General features: G+C 55.1%; 1 protein-coding gene across 1 annotated transcript in view; it reads right to left on the reverse strand.

Moving 5' to 3' along the window:
- Positions 1-13,113, reverse strand: part of LOC148134088 (membrane-spanning 4-domains subfamily A member 5-like) — a 243,489-nt gene that overhangs the window by 5,604 nt on the left and 224,772 nt on the right. Inside the window, 1 exon segment of the mRNA XM_087985691.1 lies at positions 1-11. This exon segment is cut by the window's left edge and continues 109 nt beyond it. Within this exon segment, the coding sequence (XP_087841817.1) occupies positions 1-11 (11 nt within the window).

Here is a 13,113-nt window from a genome sequence, read left to right on the forward strand (position 1 = left end):
CAAGTGGAGACCTGAGGGCGAGGGAGAGAATGTGAGAGAGACAGAGGGAGAGGGAGAGGGAGAGGGAGAGTGTGGGAGTGTGAGGGAGGGAGAGAGAGAGGGAGGGAGAGAGAGAGAGGGAGAGTGTGGGAGTGTGAGGGAGGGAGAGAGAGAGGGAGGGAGAGAGCGAGTGTGGGAATGTGAGGGAGGGAGAGAGAGAGGGAGGGAGAGAGAGAGAGGGAGAGTGTGGGAGTGTGAGGGAGGGAGAGAGTGGGAGGGAGGGAGAGAGAGGGAGAGTGTGGGAGTGTGAGGGAGGGAGAGAGAGAGGGAGGGAGAGAGGGAGTGTGGGAGTGTGAGGGAGGGAGAGAGAGAGGGAGGGAGAGAGAGAGGGAGAGTGTGGGAATGTGAGGGAGGGAGAGAGAGAGGGAGGGAGAGAGGGAGAGAGGGAGTGTGGGAGTGTGAGGGAGGGAGAGAGAGAGGGAGGGAGAGAGAGGGAGTGTGGGAGTGTGAGGGAGGGAGAGAGAGAGGGAGGGAGAGAGGGAGTGTGGGAGTGTGAGGGAGGGAGAGAGAGAGGGAGGGAGAGAGGGAGGGACTGTGGGACTGTGAGGGAGGGAGAGAGAGAGGGAGTGTGGGACTGTGAGGGAGGGAGAGAGAGAGGGAGGGAGAGAGAGAGGGAGTGTGGGACTGTGAGGGAGGGAGAGAGAGAGGGAGTGTGGGACTGTGAGGGAGGGAGAGAGAGAGAGAGAGAGGGAGAGTGTGGGAGTGTGAAGGAGGGAGAGAGATGGAGGGAGGGAGAGAGAGAGGGATGGAGAGAGAGATAGAGGGAGGGAGAGAGAGGGATGGAGAGAGAGGGAGAGAGAGATAGAGGGAGGGAGAGAGAGAGGGAGTGTGGGAACGTGAGGGAGGGAGAGAGAGAGAGAGAGAGGGAGAGTGTAGGAGTGTGAGGGAGGGAGAGAGATGGAGGGAGGGAGAGAGAGAGAGGGATGGAGAGAGAGGGAGAGAGAGATAGAGGGAGGGAGAGAGAGAGGGATGGAGAGAGAGGGAGAGAGAGATAGAGGGAGGGAGAGAGAGAGGGAGTATGGGAATGTGAGGGAGGGAGAGAGATAGGGGACAGAGAGAGAGAGGGAGAGAGAGAGGGAATGTGGGAGTATGGGGGTGGGGGAGAGATAGAGAGAGACAGAGAGACAGAGAGAGAGAGGGAGAGAGAGAGAGTGTGGGAAAATGGTGCACTGACAACAACCCAGCTCTCTACACCGACAAAACCAAGGAACCCATTATTGACTGTCGGCGGGATGTTACTAATGCTCCCCCCCCCAACACGTTAACAGGGGAACGAGGAGAGAGGGTGAAGCTGCTGGGAGTAAAAGAGGAGTAAGGGGGAGAGAGAGAGACAGAGAGAGACGGGGGGAAGAGAGGGAGAAAGAATATGTGAGAGAGACATGGGACTGATTGTAGGTAACATAGATGATGCTGTGAGGCGACAGACACACTCGGAGATGGGGACAGTGACACTCGGTGATTGTGTCAGTCACACTCGGTGATGGGGCCAGTCACACTCGGTGATTGTGTCAGTCACACTCAGTGGTGATGTCAGTCACACTCGGTGATGGGGACAGTCACACTCGGGGATGGGGACAGTCACACTCAGTGATGGGGAAAGTCACACTCAGTGATTGTGTCAGTCACACTCGGTGATGGGGCCAGTCACACTCGGTGATTGTGTCAGTCACACTCAGTGGTGATGTCAGTCACACTCGGTGATGGGGACAGTCACACTCGGGGATGGGGACAGTCACACTCAGTGATGGGGAAAGTCACACTCAGTGAAGGTGTCAGTCACACTCGGTGATGGGGACAGTCACACTCGGTGATTGTGTCAGTCACACTCAGTGAAGGTGTCAGTCACACTCGGTGATGGGGACAGTCACACTCGGTGATTGTGTCAGTCACACTCAGTGAAGGTGTCAGTCACACTCGGTGATGGAGACAGTCACACTCGGTGATTGTGTCAGTCACACTCAGTGAAGGTGTCAGTCACACTCGGTGATGGGGACAGTCACACTCGGTGATTGTGTCAGTCACATTCGGTGAAGGTGTCAGTCACACTCGGGGATGGGGACAGTCACACTCAGTGATGGTGTCAGTCACACTCAGTGATGGGGACAGTCACACTCGGTGATGGTGTCTGTCACACTCGGTGATGGGGACAGTCACACTCGGTGATGGTGTCTGTCACACTCGGTGAAGGTGTCAGTCACACTCAGTGATGGGGACAGTCACACTCGGTGATGGTGTCAGTCACACTCGGTGATGGGGACAGTCACACTCAGTGATGATGTCAGTCACACTCGGTGATGGGGATAGTCACACTCGGCGATGGTATCAGTCACACTCGGTGATTGTGTCAGTCACATTCGGTGAAGGTGTCCGTCACACTCGGTGATGGGGACAGTCACACTCGGTGATTGTGTCAGTCACATTCGGTGAAGGTGTCAGTCACACTCGGTGATGGGGACAGTCACACTCGGGGATGGGGACAGTCACACTCGGTGATGGTGTCAGTCACACTCAGTGGTGATGTCAGTCACACTCGGTGATGGTGTCTGTCACACTCGGTGATGGGGACAGTCACACTCGGTGATTGTGTCAGTCACACTCAGTGGTGATGTCAGTCACACTCGGTGATGGTGTCTGTCACACTCAGTGATGGGGACAGTCACACTCAGTGATGGTGTCAGTCACACTCAGTGATGGGGACAGTCACACTCAGTGATGGGGACAGTCACACTCGGTGATGGTGTCTGTCACACTCGGTGATGGGGACAGTCACACTCGGTGATGGGGACAGTCACACTCGGTGATTGTGTCAGTCACACTCAGTGGTGATGTCAGTCACACTCGGTGATGGTGTCTGTCACACTTAGTGATGGGGACAGTCACACTCGGTGATGGTGTCAGTCACACTCGGTGATGGGGACAGTCACACTCAGTGATGATGTCAGTCACACTCGGTGATGGGGATAGTCACACTCGGCGATGGTATCAGTCACACTCGGTGATTGTGTCAGTCACATTCGGTGAAGGTGTCCGTCACACTCGGTGATGGGGACAGTCACACTCGGTGATTGTGTCAGTCACATTCGGTGAAGGTGTCAGTCACACTCGGTGATGGGGACAGTCACACTCGGGGATGGGGACAGTCACACTCGGTGATGGTGTCAGTCACACTCAGTGGTGATGTCAGTCACACTCGGTGATGGTGTCTGTCACACTCGGTGATGGGGACAGTCACACTCGGTGATTGTGTCAGTCACACTCAGTGGTGATGTCAGTCACACTCGGTGATGGTGTCTGTCACACTCAGTGATGGGGACAGTCACACTCAGTGATGGTGTCAGTCACACTCAGTGATGGGGACAGTCACACTCAGTGATGGGGACAGTCACACTCGGTGATGGTGTCTGTCACACTCGGTGATGGGGACAGTCACACTCGGTGATGGTGTCTGTCACACTCGGTGAAAGTGTCAGTCACACTCAGTGATGGGGACAGTCACACTCAGTGATGGTGTCAGTCACACTCAGTGATGGGGACAGTCACACTTGGGGATGGGGACAGTCACACTCAGTGATGGTGTCAGTCACACTCGGTGATGGGGACAGTCACACTCGGTGATGGGGACAGTCACACTCAGTGATGGGGACAGTCACACTTGGGGATGGGGACAGTCACACTCAGTGATGGTGTCAGTCACACTCGGTGATGGGGACAGTCACACTTGGGGATGGGGACAGTCACACTCAGTGATGGTGTCAGTCACACTCGGTGATGGGGACAGTCACACTCGGTGATGGTATCAGTCACACTCGGTGATGGGGACAGTCACACTCGGTGATGATGTCAGTCACACTCAGTGATGGTGTCAGTCACACTCGGTGATGGGGACAGTCACACTCGTTGATGGTATCAGTCACATTCGGTGATGAGGACAGTCACACTCGGCGATGGGGACAGTCACACTCAGTGATAGTGTCAGTCACACTCAGTGGTAGTGTCAGTCACACTCGGTGATGGGGACAGTCACACTCGGGGATGAGGATAGTCACACTCGGTGATAGTGTCAGTCACACTCGGGGATGGGGACAGTCACACTCGGTGATGGGGACAGTCACACTCGGTGATTGTGTCAGTCACACTCGGTGATGATGTCAGTCACACTAGGTGATGGGGACAGTCACACTTGGTGATGGGGACAGTCACACTCGGTGAAGATGTCAGTCACACTCGGTGATGGGGACAGTCACACTCAGTGATGGGGACAGTCACACTCGGTGAAGGTGTCAGTCACACTCGGTGATGGGGACAGTCACACTCGGTGATTGTGTCAGTCACATTCGGTGAAGGTGTCAGTCACACTTGGTGATGGGGACAGTCACATTCGGTGAAGGTGCCAGTCACACTCGGTGATGGGGACAGTCACACTTGGTGATGGGGACAGTCACACTCGGTGAAGGTGTCAGTCACACTCGGTGATGGGGACAGTCACACTCGGTGATTGTGTCAGTCACATTCGGTGAAGGTGTCAGTCACACTCGGTGATGGGGACAGTCACACTCGGTGATTGTGTCAGTCACATTCGGTGAAGGTGTCAGTCACACTCGGGGATGGGGACAGTCACACTCGGGGATGGGGACAGTCACACTCGGGGATGGGGACAGTCACACTCAGTGAAGGTGTCAGTCACACTCGGTGATGGGGACAGTCACACTCGGTGATGGGGACAGTCACACTCGGTGATGTGGACAGTCACACTCGGTGATGGTGTCAGTCACACTCAGGGATGGTGTCAGTCACACTCAGGGATGGGGACAGTCACACTCGGGGATGGGGACAGTCACACTCGGTGATGGTGTCAGTCACACTCAGGGATGGGGACAGTGACACTCGGTGAATGTGTCAGTCACACTCAGGGATGGGGAAAGTCACACTCGGTGATTGTGTCAATCACACTCGGTGATGGTGTCAGTCACACTCGGTGATGGTGTCTGTCACACTCAGTGATGGGGACAGTCACACTCAGTGATGGGGACAGTCACACTCGGTGATGGGGATAGTCACACTCGAGGATGGGGACAGTCACACTCGGTGAAGGTGTCAGTCACACTCGGGGATGGTGTCAGTCACACTCGGTGATGGTGTCTGTCACACTCGGTGATGGGGACAGTCACACTCAGTGATGATGTCAGTCACACTCGGTGACGGGGACAGTCACACTCAGTGATGGGGACAGTCACACTCAGTGAAGGTGTCAGTCACACTCGGTGAAGGTGTCAGTCACACTCGGTGAATGTGTCAGTCACACTCGGTGATGGGGACAGTCACACTCAGGGATGGGGACAGTCACACTCGGTGATGGTGTCTGTCACACTCGGTGATGGTGTCAGTCACACTCGGTGATGGTGTCAGTCACACTCGGTGATGGGGACAGTCACACTCAGTGATGATGTCAGTCACACTCACTGATGGGGACAGTCACACTCGGTGATGGTGTCTGTGACACTCACTGATGGGGACAGTCACACTCGGTGATGGTGTCTGTGACACTCACTGATGGGGACAGTCACACTCGGTGATGGTATCAGTCACACTCAGTGATGGGGACAGTCACACTCAGTGATGGGGAAAGTCACACTCAGTGAATGTGTCAGTCACACTCAGGGGTGGGGACAGTCACACTCGGTGATGGGGACAGTCACATGTGGTGAAGGTGTCAGTCACACTCGGTGATGGGGACAGTCACACTCACTGATGGGGACAGTCACACTCGGTGAACGTGTCTGTGACACTCACTGATGGGGACAGTCACACTCAGTGATGGGGACAGTCACACTCAGTGATGGGGACAGTCACACTCGGTGAATGTGTCAGTCACACTCAGGGATGGGGACAGTCACACTCAGTGATGATGTCAGTCACGCTCGGTGATGGGGATAGTCACACTCGGCGATGGTATCAGTCACACTCGGTGATGGGGACAGTCACACTCGCGGATGGGGACAATCACACTCAGTGAAGGTGTCAGTCACACTCGGTGATGGGGACAGTCACACTCGGTGATTGTGTCAGTCACATTCGGTGAAGGTGTCAGTCACACTCGGTGATGGGGACAGTCACACTCGGTGATTGTGTCAGTCACATTCAGTGAAGGTGTCAGTCACACTCGGTGATGGGGACAGTCACACTCAGTGATGATGTCAGTCACACTCACTGATGGGGACAGTCACACTCGGTGATGGTGTCTGTGACACTCACTGATGGGGACAGTCACACTCGGTGATGGTGTCTGTGACACTCACTGATGGGGACAGTCACACTCGGTGATGGTGTCTGTGACACTCGGTGATGGGGACAGTCACACTCGGCGATGGTATCAGTCACACTCAGTGATGGGGACAGTCACACTCAGTGATGGGGACAGTCACACTCAGTGAATGTGTCAGTCACACTCAGGGATGGGGACAGTCACACTCGGTGATGGGGACAGTCACATTCGGTGAAGGTGTCAGTCACACTCGGTGATGGGGACAGTCACACTCGGTGATGGGTTCTGTGACACTCACTGATGGGGACAGTCACACTCGGTGATGGTGTCTGTGACACTCGGTGATGGGGACAGTCACACTCAGTGATGATGTCAGTCACACTCGGTGATGGGGATAATCACACTCGGCGATGGTATCAGTCACACTCAGTGATGGGGACAGTCACACTCAGTGATGGGGATAGTCACACTCGGTGAATGTGTCAGTCACACTCAGGGATGGGGACAGTCACACTCAGTGATGATGTCAGTCACACTCGGTGTTGGGGATAGTCACACTCGGCGATGGTATCAGTCACACTCGGTGATGGGGACAGTCACACTCGGGGATGGGGACAGTGACCCTCGGTGAAGGTGTCAGTCACACTCAGTGATGGGGACAGTCACACTCAGTGAAGGTGTCAGTCACACTCGGTGATGGGGACAGTCACACTCGGGGATGGGGACAGTCACACTCGGTGATGGGGACAGTCACACTCGGGGATGGGGACAGTCACACTCTGTGATGGGGACAGTCACACTCAGTGGTGATGTCAGTCACACTCGGTGATGGTGTCAGTCACACTCGGTGATTGTGTCAGTCACATTCGGTGAAGGTGTCAGTCACACTCGGTGATGGGGACAGTCACACTCGGTGATGGTGTCTGTCACACTCGGTGATGGGGACAGTCACACTCAGGGATGGGGACAGTCACACTCGGTGATGGTGTCTGTCACACTCGGTGATGGGGACAGTCACACTCGGTGATGGTGTCAGTCACACTCGGTGATGGGGACAGTCACACTCGGTGATGGGGACAGTCACACTCGGTGATGGTATCAGTCACACTCAGTGATGATGTCAGTCACACTCGGTGATGGGGATAGTCACACTCGGCGATGGAATCAGTCACACTCGGTGATGGGGACAGTCACACTCGGGGATGGGGACAAAGACACTCGGTGAAGGTGTCAGTCACACTCAGTGATGGGGACAGTCACACTCGGGGACTGGGACAGTCACACTCAGTGATGGGGACAATCACACTAAGTGAAGATGTCAGTCACACTCGGTGATGGGGACAGTCACACTCGGTGATTGTGTCAGTCACATTCGGTGAAGGTGTCAGTCACACTCGGTGATGGGGACAGTCACACTCGGTGATTGTGTCAGTCACATTCGGTGAAGGTGTCAGTCACACTCGGTGATGGGGACAGTCACACTCGGGGATGGGGACAGTCACACTCGGTGATGGGGACAGTCACACTCGGTGAAGGTGTCAGTCACACTCGGTGATGGGGACAGTCACACTCGGGGATGGGGACAGTCACACTCGGTGATGGGGACAGTCACACTCGGTGATTGTGTCAGTCACATTCGGTGAAGGTGTCAGTCACACTCGGTGATGGGGACAGTCACACTCGGTGATGGTGTCAGTCACACTCGGTGATGGGGACAGTCACACTCGGGGATGGTGACAGTCACACTCGGTGATGGGGACAGTCACACTCAGTGGTGATGTCAGTCACACTCGGTGAAGGTGTCAGTCACACTCGGTGATTTTGTCAGTCACATTCGGTGATGGTGTCAGTCACACTCGGTGATGGGGACAGTCACACTCGGGGATGGGGACAGTCACACTCGGTGATGGTGTCAGTCACACTCGGTGATGGTGTCAGTCACACTCGGTGATGGGGACAGTCACACTCGGTGATTGTGTCAGTCACATTCGGTGAAGGTGTCAGTCACACTCGGTGATGGGGACAGTCACACTCGGGGATGGGGACAGTCACACTCGGTGATGGGGACAGTCACACTCGGTGAAGGTGTCAGTCACACTCGGTGATGGGGACAGTCACACTCGGGGATGGGGACAGTCACACTCGGTGATGGGGACAGTCACACTCGGTGATTGTGTCAGTCACATTCGGTGAAGGTGTCAGTCACACTCGGTGATGGGGACAGTCACACTCTGTGATGGTGTCAGTCACACTCGGTGATGGGGACAGTCACACTCGGGGATGGTGACAGTCACACTCGGTGATGGGGACAGTCACACTCAGTGGTGATGTCAGTCACACTCGGTGAAGGTGTCAGTCACACTCGGTGATTTTGTCAGTCACATTCGGTGATGGTGTCAGTCACACTCGGTGATGGGGACAGTCACACTTGGGGATGGGGACAGTCACACTCGGTGATGGTGTCAGTCACACTCGGTGATGGTGTCAGTCACACTCAGTGGTGATGTCAGTCACACTCGGTGATGGTGTCTGTCACACTCGGTGATGGGGACAGTCACACTCGGTGATTGTGTCAGGCTCACTCAGTGGTGATGGGGACAGTCACACTCAGTGATGATGTCAGTCACACTCGGTGATGGGGATAGTCACACTCGGCGATGGTATCAGTCACACTCGGTGATTGTGTCAGTCACATTCGGTGAAGGTGTCTGTCACACTCGGTGATGGAGACAGTCACACTCGGTGATTGTGTCAGTCACATTCGGTGAAGGTGTCAGTCACACTCGGTGATGGGGACAGTCACACTCGGGGATGGGGACAGTCACACTCGGTGATGGTGTCAGTCACACTCAGTGGTGATGACAGTCACACTCGGTGATGGTGTCTGTCACACTCGGTGATGGGGACAGTCACACTCGGTGATGGTGTCAGTCACACTCGGTGATGGGGATAGTCACACTCGGCGATGGGGACAGTCACACTCGGGGATGGGGACAGTCATACTCGGTGATGGTGTCAGTCACACTCGGTGATGGGGACAGTCACACTCGGTGATAGTGTCAGTCACACTTGGTGATGGGGACAGTGACACTCGGTGATGGGGACAGTCACACTCGGTGATGGTGTCTGTCACACTCAGTGATGGGGACAGTCACACTCGGTGATGGTGTCTGTCACACTCAGTGATGGGGACAGTCACACTCGGTGATGGCGTCTGTCACACTCGGTGATGGGGACAGTCACACTCGGTGAAGGTGTCAGTCACACTCGGTGATGGGGATAGTCACACTCGGCGATGGTACCAGTCACACTCGGTGATGGGGACAGTCACACTCGGGGATGGGGACAGTGACACTCGGGGATGGGGACAGTCACACTCGGTGAAGGTGTCAGTCACACTCGGTGAAGGTATCAGTCACACTCAGTGATAGGGACAGTCACACTCAGTGAAGGTGTCAGTCACACTCGGGGATGAGGACAGTCACACTCGGTGATGGTGTCAGTCACACTCGGTGATGGGGACAGTGACACTCGGTGATGGTGTCAGTCACACTCGGTGATGGGGACAGTCACACTCAGTGATGATGTCAGTCACACTCGGGGATGGGGACAGTGACACTCGGTGATGGTGTCAGTCACACTCGGTGATGGGGACAGTCACACTCGGTGATGGTGTCTGTCACACTCGGTGATGGGGACAGTCACACTCGGTGATGGGGACAGTCACACTCAGTGATGATGTCAGTCACACTCGGTGATGGGGATAGTCACACTCGGCGATGGTATCAGTCACACTCGGTGATGGGGACAGTCACACTCGGTGATGGGGACAGTCACACTCGGTGAAGGTGTCAGTCACACTCGGTGAAGGTTTCAGTCACACTCGGTGATGGGGACAGTCACACTCAGTGAAGGTGTCAGTCACACTCGGTGAAGGTGTCAGTCACACTCGGTGATGGGGACAGTCACACTCGGGGATGGGGACAGTCACACTCGGTGATGGTGTCAGTCACACTCGGGGATGGTGTCAGTCACACTCGGTGAAGGTGTCAGTCACACTCGGTGATGGGGACAGTCACACTCAGGGATGGGGACAGTCACACTCGGTGATGGTGTCTGTCACACTCGGTGATGGTGTCAGTCACACTTGGTGATGGTGTCAGTCACACTTGGTGATGGTGTCAGTCACACTCGGTGATGGGGACAGTCACACTCAGTGATGATGTCAGTCACACTCGGTGATGGGGATAGTCACACTCGGCGATGGTATCAGTCACACTCAGGGATGGGGACAGTCACACTCAGTGAATGTGTCAGTCACACTCGGGGCTGATGTCAGTCACACTCGGTGATGGTGTCAGTCACACTCGGTGATGGGGACAGTCACACTCGGGGATGGGGACAGTGACACTCGGTGAAGGTGTCAGTCACACTCAGTGAAGGTGTCAGTCACACTCGGTGATGGGGACAGTCACACTCGGTGATTGTATCAGTCACATTCGGTGAAGGTTTCAGTCACACTCGGTGATGGGGACAGTGACACTCGGTGATGATGTCAGTCACACTCGGTGATGGTGTCTGTCACACTCAGTGATGGGGACAGTCACACTCGGTGATGGTGTCAGTCACACTCGGTGATGGGGACAGTCACACTCGGAGATGGTATCAGTCACACTCAGTGATGGGGACAGTCACACTCAGTGATGATGTCAGTCACACTCGGTGATGGGGACAGTCACACTCGGGGATGGGGACAGTGACACTCGGTGAAGGTGTCAGTCACACTCAGTGATAGGGACAGTCACACTCGGTGATTGTGTCAGTCACACTCGGTGAAGGTGTCAGTCACACTCAGTGAAGGTGTCAGTCACACTCGGTGATAGGGACAGTCACACTCGGTGATTGTGTCAGTCACATTCGGTGATGGGGACAGTCACACTCGGGGATGGGGACAAAGACACTCGGTGATGGGGACAGTCACACTCAGTGGTGATGTCAGTCACACTCGGTGAAGGTGTCAGTCACACTCGGTGATGGGGATAGTCACACTCGGCGATGGTATCAGTCACACTCGGTGATGGGGACAGTCACACTCGGGGATGATGTCAGTCACACTCGGTTATGGGGATAGTCACACTCGGCGATGGTAACAGTCACACTCGGTGATGGGGACAGTCACACTCGGGGATGGGGACAGTGACACTTGGTGAAGGTGTCAGTCACACTCAGTGATGGGGACAGTCACACTCAGTGAAGGTGTCAGTCACACTCGGTGATGGGGACAGTCACACTCGGTGATTGTATCAGTCACATTCGGTGAAGGTGTCAGTCACACTCGGTGATGGGGACAGTGACACTCGGTGATGATGTCAGTCACACTCGGTGATGGTGTCTGTCACACTCAGTGATGGGGACAGTCACACTCGGTGATGGTGTCAGTCACACTCGGTGATGGGGACAGTCACACTCGGAGATGGTATCAGTCACACTCAGTGATGGGGACAGTCACACTCAGTGATGATGTCAGTCACACTCGGTGATGGGGACAGTCACACTCGGGGATGGGGACAGTGATACTCGGTGAAGGTGTCAGTCACACTCAGTGATAGGGACAGTCACACTCGGTGATTGTGTCAGTCACACTCGGTGATGGGGACAGTCACACTCGGGGATGGGGACAGTGATACTCGATGAAGGTGTCAGTCACACTCAGTGATAGGGACAGTCACACTCGGTGATTGTGTCAGTCACACTCGGTGAAGGTGTCAGTCACACTCAGTGAAGGTGTCAGTCACACTCGGTGATGGGGACAGTCACACTCGGTGATAGTGTCAGTCACATTCGGTGATGGGGACAGTCACACTCGGGGATGGGGACAGTCACACTCGGTGATGGGGACAGTCACACTCAGTGGTGATGTCAGTCACACTCGGTGAAGGTGTCAGTCACACTCGGTGATGGGGACAGTCACACTCGGTGATTGTGTCTGTCACATTCGGTGAAGGTGTCTGTCACACTCGGTGTTGGGGACAGTCACACTCGGTGATTGTGTCAGTCACATTCGGTGAAGGTGACAGTCACACTCAATGATGGGGACAGTCACACTCGGTGATGGTGTCAGTCACACTCAGTGGTGATGTGAGTCACACTCGGTGATGGTGTCTGTCACACTCGGTGATGGGGACAGTCACACTCGGTGATTGTGTCAGTCACACTCAGTGGTGAAGTCAGTCACACTCGGTGATGGTGTCTGTCACACTCAGTGATGGGGACAGTCACACTCGGTGATGGTGTCAGTCACACTCGGTGATGGTGAAATTCACACTCGGTGATGGTGTCTGTCACACTCAGTGATGGGGACAGTCACACTCAGTGATGGTGTCAGTCACACTCGGTGATGGGGACAGTGACACTCGGTGATTGTGTCAGTCACATTCGGTGAAGGTGTCAGTCACACTCGGTGATGGGGACAGTCACACTCGGGGATGGGGACAGTCGCACTCGGTGATGGTGTCAGTTACACTCGGTGATGGGGACAGTCACACTCGGTGATTGTGTCAGTCACACTCGGTGATGGTGTCAGTCACACTCGGTGATGGTGTCTGTCACACTCGGTGATGGTGTCTGTCACATTCAGTGATGGGGACAGTCACACTCAGTGATGGGGACAGTCACACTCGGTGATGGGGACAGTCACACTCGGTGATGGGGACAGTCACACTCAGTGATGATGTCAGTCACACTCGGTGATGGGGATAGTCACACTCGGCGATGTTATCAGTCACACTCGGTGATGGGGACAGTCACACTCA

Source organism: Chiloscyllium plagiosum, unplaced genomic scaffold (genome assembly GCF_037043375.1).
Source record: "Chiloscyllium plagiosum isolate Xiang-an unplaced genomic scaffold, Cpla_swu_hap1 HiC_scaffold_97, whole genome shotgun sequence".
NCBI classification, from domain to species: domain Eukaryota; kingdom Metazoa; phylum Chordata; class Chondrichthyes; order Orectolobiformes; family Hemiscylliidae; genus Chiloscyllium; species Chiloscyllium plagiosum.